At 31.9% G+C, this 15,276-nt stretch overlaps 1 protein-coding gene across 2 annotated transcripts in view; it reads right to left on the reverse strand.

The window, feature by feature from the left end:
- Window positions 1-1,469: 1,469 nt before the first annotated feature.
- BCHE (butyrylcholinesterase) overlaps window positions 1,470-15,276 on the reverse strand; it is a 71,454-nt gene continuing 57,647 nt past the window's right edge. The window contains exons 3-4 of one of the 2 annotated variants that reach the window (XM_017890444.1): window positions 14,879-15,045; window positions 1,470-2,067 (exon numbers count right to left, since the gene is read on the reverse strand). In XM_017890444.1, coding sequence (XP_017745933.1) covers window positions 1,943-2,067; window positions 14,879-15,045 — 292 coding nt within the window. In that variant the 3' untranslated portion in view covers window positions 1,470-1,942. The remainder of the gene's footprint in view (window positions 2,068-14,878; window positions 15,046-15,276) is intronic. The other variant, XR_001888837.1, reaches the window with a different exon arrangement.

Genomic DNA, 15,276 nt, shown 5'->3' on the forward strand with positions numbered 1-15,276 from the left:
GCCAGAGTGGATGCGGAGGCCGAGGAGGCGCCGAGAGCCAGGGCTGCTAGCACGTTGTCACCTCTCAATATCTAACGGTTTTACATATGTTCTATGAACATCTGTTCTTTTCCTAATGATTAATCTTAACAAGTATGTTTTTAAAGGGTCTTTAATGGTGTTGAACAGGTGTCTTCCTGTTGTTTTATATATCAGAGTACTCTACATCAAAAGGAGACTCAAGTGATTGAGAGAAACAGTGGAATCTGGAAAGAATGACACCTGAAACAAAGATGGTGGTGTAGAACTGAGAATCTAATAACCCATCTATCCTGTATGTGGTTGTTTTTTTCTCAGAATGAGGGAGAAGCTATAAAACAAATATCTTTATTTACAGTAACCTCATAAGTAATATAAAAACTGGCATGGCTCTTATTATAATTGTATCTAGGGTACCATGAACTTTGAGTGAGTGCTGATGACAGACACATACTAAATCTAACTAGAGACACTTTTTGACCAATAAACAATGGGGCATGTAGCCAGGCACAGTGGCTCACTCCTGTAATCCCAGCACTTTGTGAGGCCAAGGCAGGCAGATAACTCGAGGTCAGGAGTTCGAGACCAGCATGGCCAACATGGTGAAACCCTGTATCTACTAAAAATACAAAAATTAGCCGTTTGTGGTAGCGCACACCTGTAATCCCAGCTATTCAGGAGGCTGAGGCAGGAGCAGGAGGATTGCTTGAATCTGAGAGGCAGAAGTTGCATTGAGTTGAGATTGTGCCATTGCACTCCAGCCTGGGTGACAGAGGGAGACTCTGTCTCAAAAAAAAAAAAAAAAAGAGAAAGAAACGATAGGGCATGCTTTAACCGTCAGTATACAGACCTATAAATTCAATTTGTCCTATCCTGAGTACAAATTTTCAATGCTTAATTAGCATAAATAATATACACTCCTTTGTTCTGCAATTTAAAATATCTTGACTTCTCTCCTTTAGTAAACTACTCAGTGAATTTATTCAATGGCATATATTCCCTTGCCAAGCATGCTAATAAATGCAGCTCTGTAATTTTTTTAATTGCAAAAATAAGATAGTTTGTCTACAGAAAGTACAACCATTTCTCTTCTGGAATTGAACAATTTTCCTACTAATATGTTAATATTTCTGGGTCCAGGCAAGGGTTCCCGTGTCCCAGATGGTACACAACCTAACTTTAGACTTCTACGCATCCAGGTTTGTAAAATTTTTGAATTACAGGAAAGGTAATTCACATATATACATGTTTGTGGATAGTTGAGAAAAGAGGAGGTGAGGGAGAGCAAGAGTCGAATGAAGAATATAATTTGAAGCCATTACGTAAATAATTACATTATTTTACATTTTGTTTCTTGGTAGCAGCATTCTGTTTCTATTATAAAGTGTTTTAAAGTGACTCTCTCATTTTAAGATTCTTTCTTGCCTTTATATAAAAAACAAAGAGACCAATGATTTTCTGTGCTTATTTTAATATCTCATATTGACATTAAATTCATATTTTAATTAGGAAACATAATATTGTAAACTATAGTGTACAGTGTTTCAAAATTTAATTCATTTTAAAAAGATACCTTTTTACAAGTGGTAATGAAAATATATGTGACTAAAAGCAGACCACTGATAATTTTGGGTGGAAAAACTTAAATTTATTAAGAAATAAATTGAAGCAGAACATTGTATTAATATGCATATAATTAATTGTAGAACTGTATATTGTGAAATTTAATTAAACATGTTCTAGCCATTTCGGTTTTGAAATGCTAGGTAAAATACTAAGTTAAAGATGTGAGGAATTGATATTATCCTTCCGGCATTTTTGTTTCAGCTACAATAGCTTTCTTAGTAGGTGTGTAAGAAAGCTCCTGATATTTTTGCCTTGATCTAAAGGAAAATAAATGTTCTATAAAGGGTGAATCTATTAATTACAGACCCACACAACTTTCTTTCTTGCTAGTGTAATCGTTAAATTGATTTTTCCAGTCCATCATGTAATTGCTCCAGCGATGGAATCCTGCTTTCCACTCCCATTCTGCTTCATCAATATTTCCTATAAAACATAGAATAAGTTGTATTAATCTAAATTTTAATCTGTTTCATTAATTGAAAAACAATTTAGAGTACAAAAGCCATTTTCTCTAACTACACTGTACAGCATTATTTTCTTTTTTCATTTATTCTTTATTATTATTAGCTCTCTCTGCCTGAAAAGAGATTTTAATAAAATGTTTACAGATTATGTGACAATGCAAATAATATATATAATTTATATAAAGTGTAACATATAAAATAGAAAATGAGTTTATATATTGTATTATGCATAATTACATTATGTATATTTTCTTTAGTTTTCAAGAAGATATGTAGATATTGTGCTTTTCTCTTGACCCATTTTAAAATAACATAAATATCATTGAATGGTCTAATTTATATATATAGTTATAAAACATAATTATTTCTGATGAAAATTATATATGAATACAGTCATACTTCGTATTTGTGGGGAGTTGGTTCTAGGACCTCTCAGGGATACCAAAATCCTCAGATACTTAAGTCCCTTATGTAAAATGGCATAACATTTTCATATAAGCTATGCACATCCCTAGATAATTTATTCCTAATATAATGAAAGTGCTATATAAATGTTTATTATATTATATTGTTTAGGGAATAATCACAAGAAAAAAGGTCTGTATATGTTTAGTATAGATGCATTTATTTATCAAATGTTTTTGACTCATGGTTAGGTACATCCATGGATGTGTAATCCATAAATACAAAGGGCATACTGTATTTATTAATGCATAAGGATAACTTTGTAATTGTCATTCCACATAGATTTTACCCTTATTATAATACATTATTTTATTATTATTTTTTGAGACAGAGTTTCACTCTTGCCACCCAGACTGGAATGCAATGGCGCCATCTCAGCTCACTGCAACCTCTGCCTCCTGGGTTCAAGAGATTCTCCCGCCTCAGACTCCCGAGTAGCTGGATTACAGACGCGTCACCACCATGCTTGGCTAATTTTTGTATTTTTGGTAGAGATGGGGTTTCTCCATGTTGGTTGGCCAGGCTGGTCTCGACCTCCTGACCCCAGGTGATCCGCCCGCCTCGGCCTCCCAAAGTGCTGGGAATACAGTCATGAGTCACCATCCCTGGTCAATACATTTTAATAGGAAACAATGTTTAGTCATTGTTTCAGCCACTTATGTGAAAGCAGTTTATTAATTGCTTTGTAAAATAGAAAGATGATTAAGATAATTTATGTTTTCAAAAGTAGTTTGCAAACTATATGCATGTGTTAGGAGAAAGGAGTGTGTAGGCAGGAATAGTGTGAGGCAGTGAACCACAAATGGTCTATATACTGCAAGAACTTTGAAATTCTGATTTATTTGGAAGTGTATTGTTAAAAAATACAGATTATGAACAGTAAAAACTATTAAATTACCATGTTTTAAGACACATATTTCTGTTCCTGATATAAAGGCATAATAAGCATTATATATAACTGTGGTTTTCTTACTTTTTAAACTTTTAGAATGCTAAGCTATCAAAAAATTTTAAGTAATTTCATGTATACTGAAAGTAGGGATGGGCAACTCTTCTAATACATACTTTTCAGTTAGAAATCTTTGAAATTAATTAAACTTTGTAAGATATTACTTTGGAGGAGAAAATGTAGTGACTCATTTTAAGCTAGTACAAAATAAAATACTTAAATATTTGTACAGACATTACAATATCCCTTGTAATTTAGGATATATTTAGGTTTGAAAGGTTCATAATGCTTGGATATTGGAAAAATATTTGAAAGTTTACATAAAATGTTTCACTTTCATGTAAAATGGCTTTTAAAAAGGTTAATCACTATAATCACTATTTTTTTGTGTGTGAATAATAGAACTTCTATAAAGGTTTGAAATTAATTAAACTTTGTAAGATATTACTTTGGAGGAGAAAATGTAGTGACTCATTTTAAGCTAGTACAAAAATAAAAATACTTAAATATTTGTACAGACATTACAATATCCCTTGTAATTTAGGATATATTTAGGTTTGAAAGGTTCATAATGCTTGGATATTGGAAAAATATTTGAAAGTTTACATAAAATGTTTCACTTTCATGTAAAATGGCTTTTAAAAAGGTTAATCACTATAATCACTATTTTTTTGTGTGTGAATAATAGAACTTCTATAAAGGGTCAAAAAAGATTACATGTGGAAGAAAGATGTTATATATCATACCAAATCATCCACTTTTATGGCCTTTTAAAAAATAAATAAATGCTGTTTTCAATGTTATTATATAAAATAAAAACTCTAAAGTCAAGAAAAAACTTTTCTTGATAAATACATTTTTGGTAATTTAAAATTTAGACCATGAATTTTAATCTTTATAGAAAGCGTCCTAGATCTGATTTTCTTTTCTTGTTCATGGAATAATACCAAATTCACTGATTTATATAAATTTACATTTATTTCCTATGTGCCATAATCAAATGTCTATACAATTTAAATGATTTTAAGTGCACAAATGCTCTATAAATCTAAATACTATTCTGCTTTAGAAATAGGGGGCGCACTGAATAAGACAATAAAATATGAAACATTTAATTATTTTCTAACAAAATCCGGAGAAAGCGAATATGCCATAATAAGTAAATAAAATTTTGAGTTTGAAATAAATCAAATTCAAAATTAAAAGTTTTCCTCTTTCATCTTCTTCTTTTCTTAGTCCTCCTCTCTTTCTTTTCTCTTCTTATTTCATATTGGCTTGTTTGTTACTAACAAGACAAAATCTAGTCACAACTCAATTTTCATATTATTATCAACATCAGCAATATTCATGATTAAAAACCATCTAACTTAAATGTTTGGAACATCATAATAAAAAAGTGAGGGCTGGCACATTATAAACAGAGATTAAACTTGATTAGCAAATTTTAACTTATTTAAAATTTGAGGGAATAAAGACCTTTATGGTAGACAATGTATTTGCTTTACAATTGATTAAAACATAATTATATTGTAGAACGGTCATAATGCTCAAACAATACAAGTTTCTTAGAATTGTAACCTCAACCAAAATTCAGCCTTCTAACTCAACGTACTTATTGTGAAGGAATCAATATATATTTTGTATGAATTCAGAGATATAAAGGAAGAATAATGCTGCCACCGATGTTTCTTTTCATGCCTCATGGTGTCTGAAAGTCCATAAATGTAATGATAATAGCAACTTTGTCATTCTCTAAGTATAAATATTTTATAAGAAAAGGAAAATAATCGAATTCTGAATGAGAGAAGAAAATAAATATGTAGAGTGAAAAGAAAGTGGAGGCTTGATACTAAATTCACAGGTCAAATATTGATGTGACGTTTTCTTTAAAGAAGATAAAAATTAATTTTAGAAATAAAGAACCCTAACTTGTAGAAAGAGTTTTTTTATTATTTTATTTTCTTTATAGTGGTAACATTTTGTGTTTTGGACACTGTGAACAAAATGGAAAGATTACCATAATATATTATGGTTTTAATTATATTTTATCAAGGAAAATGATGAATCAATTGATTGACCTTTCCAGATTCTTATGTAGAGAGTAAATATAAAGTCCTTTTTATGCATACTCTAATGATCATACTATATAATAATATGTATAAAAAGTGTCTTAATTCATAATATCAACAATAGGTCACATAGTATTTATGCATTGACCTCAGCTGATGGCATTTAAATAATACATGTAAAATACAGTAATATAGAGGAGTGAAAATAAAAGAACAAGGGCAAATATATAGCAGAAATGTAAATAAAAGAAACAAATCAGAGTTGGCAACATGTATAGTAGGCATGGTAACAATCAAGGCCAAAAAACAAATGAGTAAATAAGTATATATTAATAGGATTTTAAATCTTCAATATTAATAAAGCTTACAATTCTCATAACTATTTTCAGAGAAATGTCTTCATGATTGTAGAATTTCATGCATCTTTATTATTTCTTAAATAAAAATAAAGCAGAAATAAATAAGGACATTGAGGACCTTATTCATATAACTATGTAGTAAAAATATCTTTGATTTAAAACATATGTAACCTTAGAGATATAGTTTACTTTTGCCAAAGAAAACAATGTGTTAAAATAATGTGTTGTTACATTAATTATCACCCCCAATAGAACTTACTAAATTTGCATTTAATATATAAATATGTAAAATAGGAAACTGTATAATTTATTTTTTATAAAATAAATTTCATGTCAAGATGTCAAAAGATCAAATAGACATACCAGTTAAAAAGATTATCTAATACTTAAGACAGTTTGTGAATGTTTATAACTTACACATATGTATAGAGATATTAAAAAACAAGTTTCTCCAAAGCAAATCTCTGTGTGCAAGGGCAAAGCAAATTTGCAAGTACAAATGTTCAAAAGGAAAAGTAAAAAATATACACACAGTTGACCTTGAACAACAGGAGTCTGAACTGCACAAATCCACTTATATGTGGATTTTCTTCCACCTCTGTCATTCCAGAGACAGCAAGACCAACAGCTCCTTTTCCCCTCCTCCTCCTCCTCCTCAGCCTACTCAATGTGAAGATGACAAGTATGAAAACCTTTAGGAAAATCAACTTCCACTCAATTTCTCTATCTTATGATTTTCATTTTCTTTACAACAACTTACTTTATTATAATAATATAGTATATAATACAAATATTATTCATAATATATGGTAATCAAATGTTTATGTTATTGGTAAGGTCCAGTCAAGTAGGCTTAATTAGTCAACTTAATCAGTAGTTAAATTTTTGGAGATTCGAGAGTTACAGGCATATTTTCAACTGTGGAAGGGTTGGTGCCCCTAACCCCCGGGGTGTTTTCCAGAGTCAACTGTTTATGCAAACATAGATGATATTTCCAATTTTGCATTCAGAGGCAAATTTACTAGTAAATATTTTACACTAAAACAAGAAAAGCAATTTTAGATTAATTTTAAAGCATAAATAAAATAAATATAAGAGAAGTGAATATATTCCTGATGCGAATGAACCAGCAAACAAAAGAAGCTATTTGGAAGAACAACCCTACCTCAGAAATGAAATATCATGTTGATGCCATATAATAGTCTTACATACTCTAAGAAGACAAACGTAAAAAATAAAACTCGTGAATATAGTAAAAGCTTATACATTTATGAATCAATAACCAGAACATATCAGTTTCCCATTTAAAATTACTAAATAGCTTTACTTAGGATATCATTTAAATTCCTTAGCATGATACACAAGACACTTCATCTCTGGTTCCTGCTTATCCACTTTGCCTTCACATTGAGATTCAGTGCAGGTATCTTCTCTTCTTAAAAGCTTTTCATGGTCCTGGGCCCTGACTCCACTTCACTGTGAGTAAGCAGACCCTGTCATTTTCATCTGTGCAGCTCTAGCTGCTAGTGCAGTTCCTGGCTCACAGCAACAGTGTATAGGCTCTGTAAATATTACCAAATTAGTTGACAAAAAAGATTTTTTAAAAGATAAATTATATTTATATTAGGTATCTTGTTATACATCTGATAAGATGTCCTGAAAAACATTCAGAAACTAGTTAACTGTCAACTACCCAGGAAACATAACCCATTTAAAACCACCACAGATGTCTATTCTCTTTCCATTTTTTATATTTTCATGGGTAATTGCTATTAGGAACGTTTCACATTAGTTTTAATTAATACACATTTTGCAAACCAGTTGCCCTTCCAACCTGCAAAATACTTATGTTGACTTTAACAAAAACGTTAAGTGGTATTTTGGAGAGGGGATTATACCAGCATTACTCATACTCATTGTAATTTTGACAACATATTAATCTCGTACTGTGGATGCGAGTACATTTTCCACTCTCTAGGAAAAGAAACTTTGAAAATTCTGCAAGGGAAATGGCCTTTGATAAAATTCAACATCCCCTCATGTTAAAAAGTCTCAACAAACTAGGTATTGATGGAATGTATCTCAAACTAATAAGAGCTATTTATGACAAACTCATAGCCAATATCATATTAAATGGGCAAAAGCTGGAAACATTCCCTTTGAAAACCGGCACAAGACAAGAATGCCCTCTCTCACCACTCCTATTCACACAATATTGGAAGTTCTGGCCAGGGCAACCAGACAAGAGAAAGAAAGGGTATTTAAATAAAAAGAAAGGAAGTCAAGTTGTCTCTGTTTGTAGACAACATGATTCTATGTTTAGAAAACCCCATAATCTCAGCCCAAAACCTCCTGAAGCTGGTAAGCAAATTCAGCAAAGTCTTAGGATACAAAATCAACGTGCAGAAATCACAAGCATTCCTATATGCCAATAATAGACAAGCAGAGAGCCAAATCATGAATGAACTCCCATTCACAATTGCTACCAAGAGAATGAAATATGTAGGAACACAGCTAACAAAGAATGTGAAAGACCTCTTCAAGGAGAACTACAAACCACTACTCAAAGAACTAAAAGTACACAAACAAATGGGAAAACATTTCATCCTAGTGGATAGGAAAAATCAATATCATGAAAATGGTCATAATGCCCAAATTAATTTATAGATTCAATGCTATTCCCATGAAACCACCATTGAATTTCTTCACAGAATTAGAAAAATCTACTTTAAATTTAACATGGTACCAAAAAAGAACCTGCATAGCCAAAACAATCTTAAACGAAAAGAACAAAGCTGTAGGTATCATGCTACCTGACTTCAAACTATACAAGGCTACAGTAACCAAAACAGCATGGTATTAGTACCAAAAGAGGCATATAGACCAATGACACAGAACAGAAACCTCAGAAATAACACCACACATCTACAACCATTTGTTCTTTGAAAACCTGAAAAAACAAGCAATGGGGAAAGGATTCCCTATCTAATAAATGGTGCTGAGAAAACTGGTTAGCCATATGCAGAAAACTGAAACTGGACCCCTTCCTTACACTTTATACAAAGATTAACTCAAGATGGATTAAAGACTTGATGGTAAAACCTCAAATAATAACAATTCTAGAAGAAAACCTAAGCAGTACCATTCAGGACAAAGGCATGGGCAAAGACTTCATGACAAAAATGTCAAAAGCAATTGCAGCCAAAGCCAAAATTGAAAAAATGTGGGTATAGTTAAACTGAAGAGCTTCTGCACAGCAAAATAAACTATCATCAGAGTGAATAGACAACCTACAGAATGAGAAAATTTTTGCAATCTATCCATCTGACAAAGGTCTAATATTCCAGAATCTACAAGGAATTTAAACAAATTTATAAGAGCAAAGCAAAGAACCCCATCAAAATTGGGCAAATGATATGAACAGACACTTCTCAAAAGAAGACATTTATGCTGCCAAAAAAAACATACGAAAAAAGGCTTAACATCACTGATCATTAGAGAAATAAAAATTAAAACCACAATGAGATACCATCTCACACCAGTCAGAAAGGCAATTATTATAAAGTCAAGAAGCAGTAGATACTGGTGAGGCTGTGGAGAAATAGGAATGCTTTTACACTATTGGTGGGAATGTAAATTAGTTCAACCATTGTGGAAGACAGTGTGGCAATTCCTCAAGGATCTAGAACCAGAAATACCATTTGACCCAGCAATCCCATTACTGGGTGTATACCCAAAGCATAAATTATCCAACTATAAACCCATGTATGGCCAGGTACAGTGGCTCACGCCTATAAGCCCTGCATTTTGGGAGGCCAAGGTAGGCAGATCACCTGAGGTCGGGAGCTCGAGATCAGCCTGACCAGCATGGAGAAACTCCGTCTCTACTAAAAATACAAAATTAGCTGAATGTGGTGGCATATGCCTATAATCCCAGTTACTCCGGAGGCTGAGGCAGGAAAATCACTTGAACCCAGGAGATGGAGGTTGCAGTGAGCCGAGATCGCATCATTGCACTCCAGCCTAGGCAACAAAAGTGAAATTTTGTCTCAAATAAATAAATAAAGCCCATGCACACGTATGTTTATTGCAGTACTATTTACAATAGTAAAGATATGAAACCAACCCAAAAACCTATCAATGATAGACTGGATAAAGAAAATGTGGTACATATATACCACAGAATACTATGCAGTCATAAAAAGGTATGAGATAATGTCCTTTGCAGGGACATGGATGAAGCTGGAAGCCACCATCATCAGCAAACTAACACAACTAACACAAGAACAGAAAACCAAACACCGCCTGTTCTCACTCATAAGTGGGAGCTGAACAATGAGAACACATGGACACAGGGAGGGGAACAATACACACTGGGGCCAGTCGGGCTTGGAGAGTGAGGAGAGGGAGAACATTAGGACATACAGCTAATGGATGCAAGGCTTAAAACCTAGATGACGGGTTGATAGGCTCAACAAGCCACCATGGCACACGTATACCTAATGTAACAAAACTGCATGTTCTACACATATATCCCAGAACTGAAAGTATATAAAAAAATAAAGAAAATTCTGCAAAAGACCAAATGGCTCAGTATGCATAAAACAGTTAAAAGCTGGCAGATTATAAATTTTTATGTGGTATGAAAATAATAAAGTTTTATTTTCTAAAAGTAATTGCCTAATAGATGAGTGGTAAACACACACAGAAAATGTGAATTTGTATGATACAATGTGCATAACTAAATGTAGCAACTCATATTGTTGACCTGAATATTCCTTGGAAAAAGGATAGTACTTTATACCTAGGCTAGTAGTTTTAGTATAAATTTTCAAAGCATATTAATAGGACATAAATCTAATAAGAGGTTAGAGGCTCTACATGTAAGTATGAATACATTAAATATATATATTCACCTAGATACATATGACCTATTAATCTGTTATATTTTTATTCTTCAGTTTTCTATGCCCAATTTTAAATCAACAATAATATCCTTTTTAACCAACTCAGTAATATGAGTGATTTCACTGCTTTAAAATTATTTCAAATGTCACCAAGTCTTGTTGTGATTGTAAAACGGAGACAACTTGCTTTGTGTGTGAGTTTTGGGGCGATAGAAAAGATGGGAATCAGTTTTTTGTTTAATGTCTCACAGGGTAAAGAGAAGGGAAGAGTCATGGAAGGCAATTTGTGAAATAGTAAATTGATAAACATATTGGCATAACTTTTTCAGTTCACTTCTTTGTGATCTTTGTTTTGCATGTATTGTCTTATTTGAAAAAAAATTGTTTTCTCTCCTGTGAAAATAATAATGATAAGTTTTTTTGTGTGTGTGGTTGTTGTGTTTTGTCTAGCCAAAAAGGACACTGAGTAAATTTTCACCAGAGCCAAGTCTATTTAATAAAGTCTAAGGAATTAGAAAATATTTTAGTCCATTCACACTACCATAATAAAACATCATACACTGGGTAGCTTATGTACAACAGAAATTTATTTTTCACAGTTGAGGAGCCTTTCCAGCAGATTAGACTTCCATCTAAGATCAAGCAACAGTAGACTGGTGTCTGATGAGAACCTGCTTTCTGGTTCATAGGTGGCAGTCTCATTGCTATGTTCTCACATGGAGGAATGGGGAAGTTCTCTCAGGATTTTTTTTTTTTTCTTTTTTAGAGCATTAATCTCTTTTGAATGGGCTTTGTCTCCATGAACTCATCACCTCCCTAAGGATTTGCCTTCTAATACCAGCACCTTAGTGATTAGGATGTCAACATATGAATTTTAGGGGGACACAAACATTCAGACCCTAGCAGAAGAGAATGAAGAGGTGAATTAACCCACAATTGCTAGTGGAAGTGAAGATAGAAGAGATTATACTGATATTTAATTATGTTTGCCATCATAATTAAGACACAACAACAACATTCTTCATGTATTTGAGTGTTCACTGAAAATCTCTTCAGTCTCCATCACATTATTATTTTTCTGTTTTTGATCAGTTATTAAACTTGTCACGGAATGCATACTTCTTTATGCAATAAATCTCAATCATTTATTGTTCTGTTGCAATTTTGAGTATAGGGTAAGATCATAGAGTGAACCGTATAAACTCAGGCTAGGCTTTGTGAAGACTTCATGTAATTTAAAGTGAAACAGTTAATTTAACTTGATTACTAAGTTACTCAAAGCCACTTGTTTATTTGTTTTGTTTTGCTTTTAATGAGGAATTTATAATTCAGGCATATGAAGACAATAAGCTAGTACCATTATTTTCTCAAAATCACCTTTGCACTCCCTCATCTTTGACTGACAGTCTTGCTGATTAGCAAATAGTAGTAAATGACTCTCAAAGTAACCAGTCCAAAGGGCATTTTGGCCCTTAAATTTACACGTGGTTTTTAGTGTTGGCAAGCACGATTTACTCAAAGGTCAAAGGAGGAATTATTGGATCTAATGTTTTTTCTTCATTGGGATAAAACGAAAGACTTTTGTTCTTTAAATAAATTTACCCTTCCACTTTTAGTGAAAAAATATTATTAGCCTTGACAATGGGTCATTTTTCTACTTCCTTTTCTTTTTTCAAATAGGTATGAGATTGTAATATTGAATAGTTATATTCTTATGTAAATTTGAATTTTTAACATTTGAAATAAATATTGTGAATTTTATTTCTTGCAGGTGCATGCAATAACAGCATAGCCGTGTGCTGAAGTATGTTCTGAAAGTAAGCGTTAGAATTTGTGTATTTAAACAAGTCTGAAGAATCATTTTATTTGAGAACGTTTATTGCTCAAATGTAAACTACTGCTGAGGTGGTACTTACAAAGCTTATTGGGCTTCCATCTTGAGTAAATGCAAATGCTTTTTCCTTTTAAGAAAGCCAGCTTTCTTAAATTCTTTGAAATTTTCTTTACGTATAGAGCTTGCTAAAAAAATTCCAAAAAACTTTAGGCCCAGGTCAATCTGAATAACCCATTCTCAAAACATTAAGGATTAAAATATTGAAGTTGTGACTTGAAATGTAAGGTATGGCAAGAACATGGGCCCTTAATCTTTTTAATCTGTCCACACTATTTATTTATAAAACATAAATCCTTCTAACTTCAAACTGACTTTGTTCAAATGTAACATTTTTATTACTAATGAATACATGTTACAATAATCCTATCATGCATTTACTTTAAAATTATAAAATATATCTAATATGAAAACCTTATTATGGGAGAATTAATTAGAAAAAATGGTATAATACAAAATTATATTTTCAAGACACACTGAACCCCACCTTATGCATGGTCCTAGACCACAGCTAGATAAGTATTTCCATAGAGCTCAGTGTTACACAAGCTAGGAATTTGTTCAACATTGTATGGGAAATAGCGGCAGCTGGCCAAAAACTTTGGAGTTTGTTTATTTAATCTGCTTTCTGACAGGTAAGTACTTGGAAACAGAAATTTGTGAAGGATAGTTTTTAAAAATGCTGACAATCAAATTTTATTGTATCATCACATAAATTGCAATAGATCACAGGTGATTCAGCCAGAACGGCTCAGCTTGGCTTATAATAAATAAGTCACTTAAAATAACCCACTCATTTTATCTCAAATTATAACCCTCTCATATAAAAATATTTTAAATAAAGATTAAGAATATGTAGTATGTGATACGGTAAATCATAGTATCTCTTTGGGTCTCTTGGCAGATTAATGAGTTACCTCATCGTTATTTACACCTGGAGGACACAAGGACGGCACTGTTGCTCTGCCAAGAGAAGCAGAATCCCATCTCTAGTTATATATTATGTCACAGAACATTTGGTAATACGCAGAGCACTGGTATATCAGAAACATTTCCCAAGCAGATGGGGTACATTATTATAATTTTGGTGAGTAATGTCTGATAATCCAAAGGCATATGAAACAATCAAATACAGCTCTGAGATGCCCATATTTGCTGAAACTAGCCCCTAACTTATCTAAACAAGAAATGGAAAACATCTACTGTATTATGATACCTAACCTATAGCCTGAAAATTACAGAGCATCATGATGAACAGAATAGCAAACTCTGAAGGACCTGACCGGCAATATGTCTGATGGCTGAAAATTACTTTTAGAAAGTACACTTAAGGAACCACATGGATTATAAACAGCAGACATTTTAAAAATTAGACAGTGAGTTGGATATATGTCATATTTGTCAGAGAAGATCAAACTAAGGTGACACATGTTTGATCACTCAAATGGATTGAATATTTTCTTAATAATGAATATTGAGATAATAAATGAATAAATTTTGATAGTATTTCCTTACATATTTCTCATCAATCACTTCCTGAAGACTAGTTAACTAAATAACTATTTGTTTATAATATGTAATATTATATAATATTATATTTTGTAATGTGCGTGTGTGCGCTCTTAAATATTTCCAAGTTCAGAATATTTAGAAATTTTTTATTGTGTTTTTAAATATGTAAACTTTGGAGTTTTTTTCTCCCTTTAAATCAAGGTTCTATTATTTATCAATAAATTTGTTTTTATCAATTTTTGCATACTTTTTTTAGTTCTATACATTATGATTGATATATTTATTTCTTTGCTCATTAATTAATTCCATAAAGATTTTCTGAATAACAAGTAGGGTTCTATTTTAGTTTCCTTTTTCTATTTCATATTTCCAAGGGGTGAAATTTATATTTTAGTTTTCTTTATTTAACTACTAAAGTACGGCTTATATAGTAAGAGTTCAAAACATATCTAAACTTGATAGAAGAAAGTCTTAAAAATAATGTATTCATTAAATCAAGTTATTTTAAAGTCAAAGATACATACAGTAACTCCATCATCATGCCTTAGAGAGTATACTTCATCCCTTTTTTACATAAACCATCATCTTTTAAATAACCAAACAGTAAAACACACACACCTGTCATTTCCAAGACTTTTGGAAAAAATGATGTCCAGAATCGGCATTGTTGAGCACGTAGTTTAGTCAATATTCTTGATGACTCTGTATTCAAGGTTAGATATTTTTGTTCAGTGCTTTTGAAGACAGGCCATCTTGTGCTATTATTATGAGTCCCATTTGGATTCCTAAATAATAAAATAAAGACATTATAGTAAAATTGAAATCATTGTTAGATTAAAAACAATATTGTTTTCTAACAGTGTTCACAAGAATTTTAAAGAGTTTAAGACAGAAAAAATGTGGATATATATTGATGATATGAAACGTAAGTGAACTGGGCTTAGTGGTTTTAGAACTGAGAACCACTATGTTATTTAAAATTGTAAGAATTAAAATTTAAAGTTGAATTTTTTATA

The sequence above is a fragment of the Rhinopithecus bieti genome, unplaced genomic scaffold (genome assembly GCF_001698545.2).
Source record: "Rhinopithecus bieti isolate Rb0 unplaced genomic scaffold, ASM169854v2 scaffold_19691, whole genome shotgun sequence".
Classification (NCBI taxonomy): domain Eukaryota; kingdom Metazoa; phylum Chordata; class Mammalia; order Primates; family Cercopithecidae; genus Rhinopithecus; species Rhinopithecus bieti.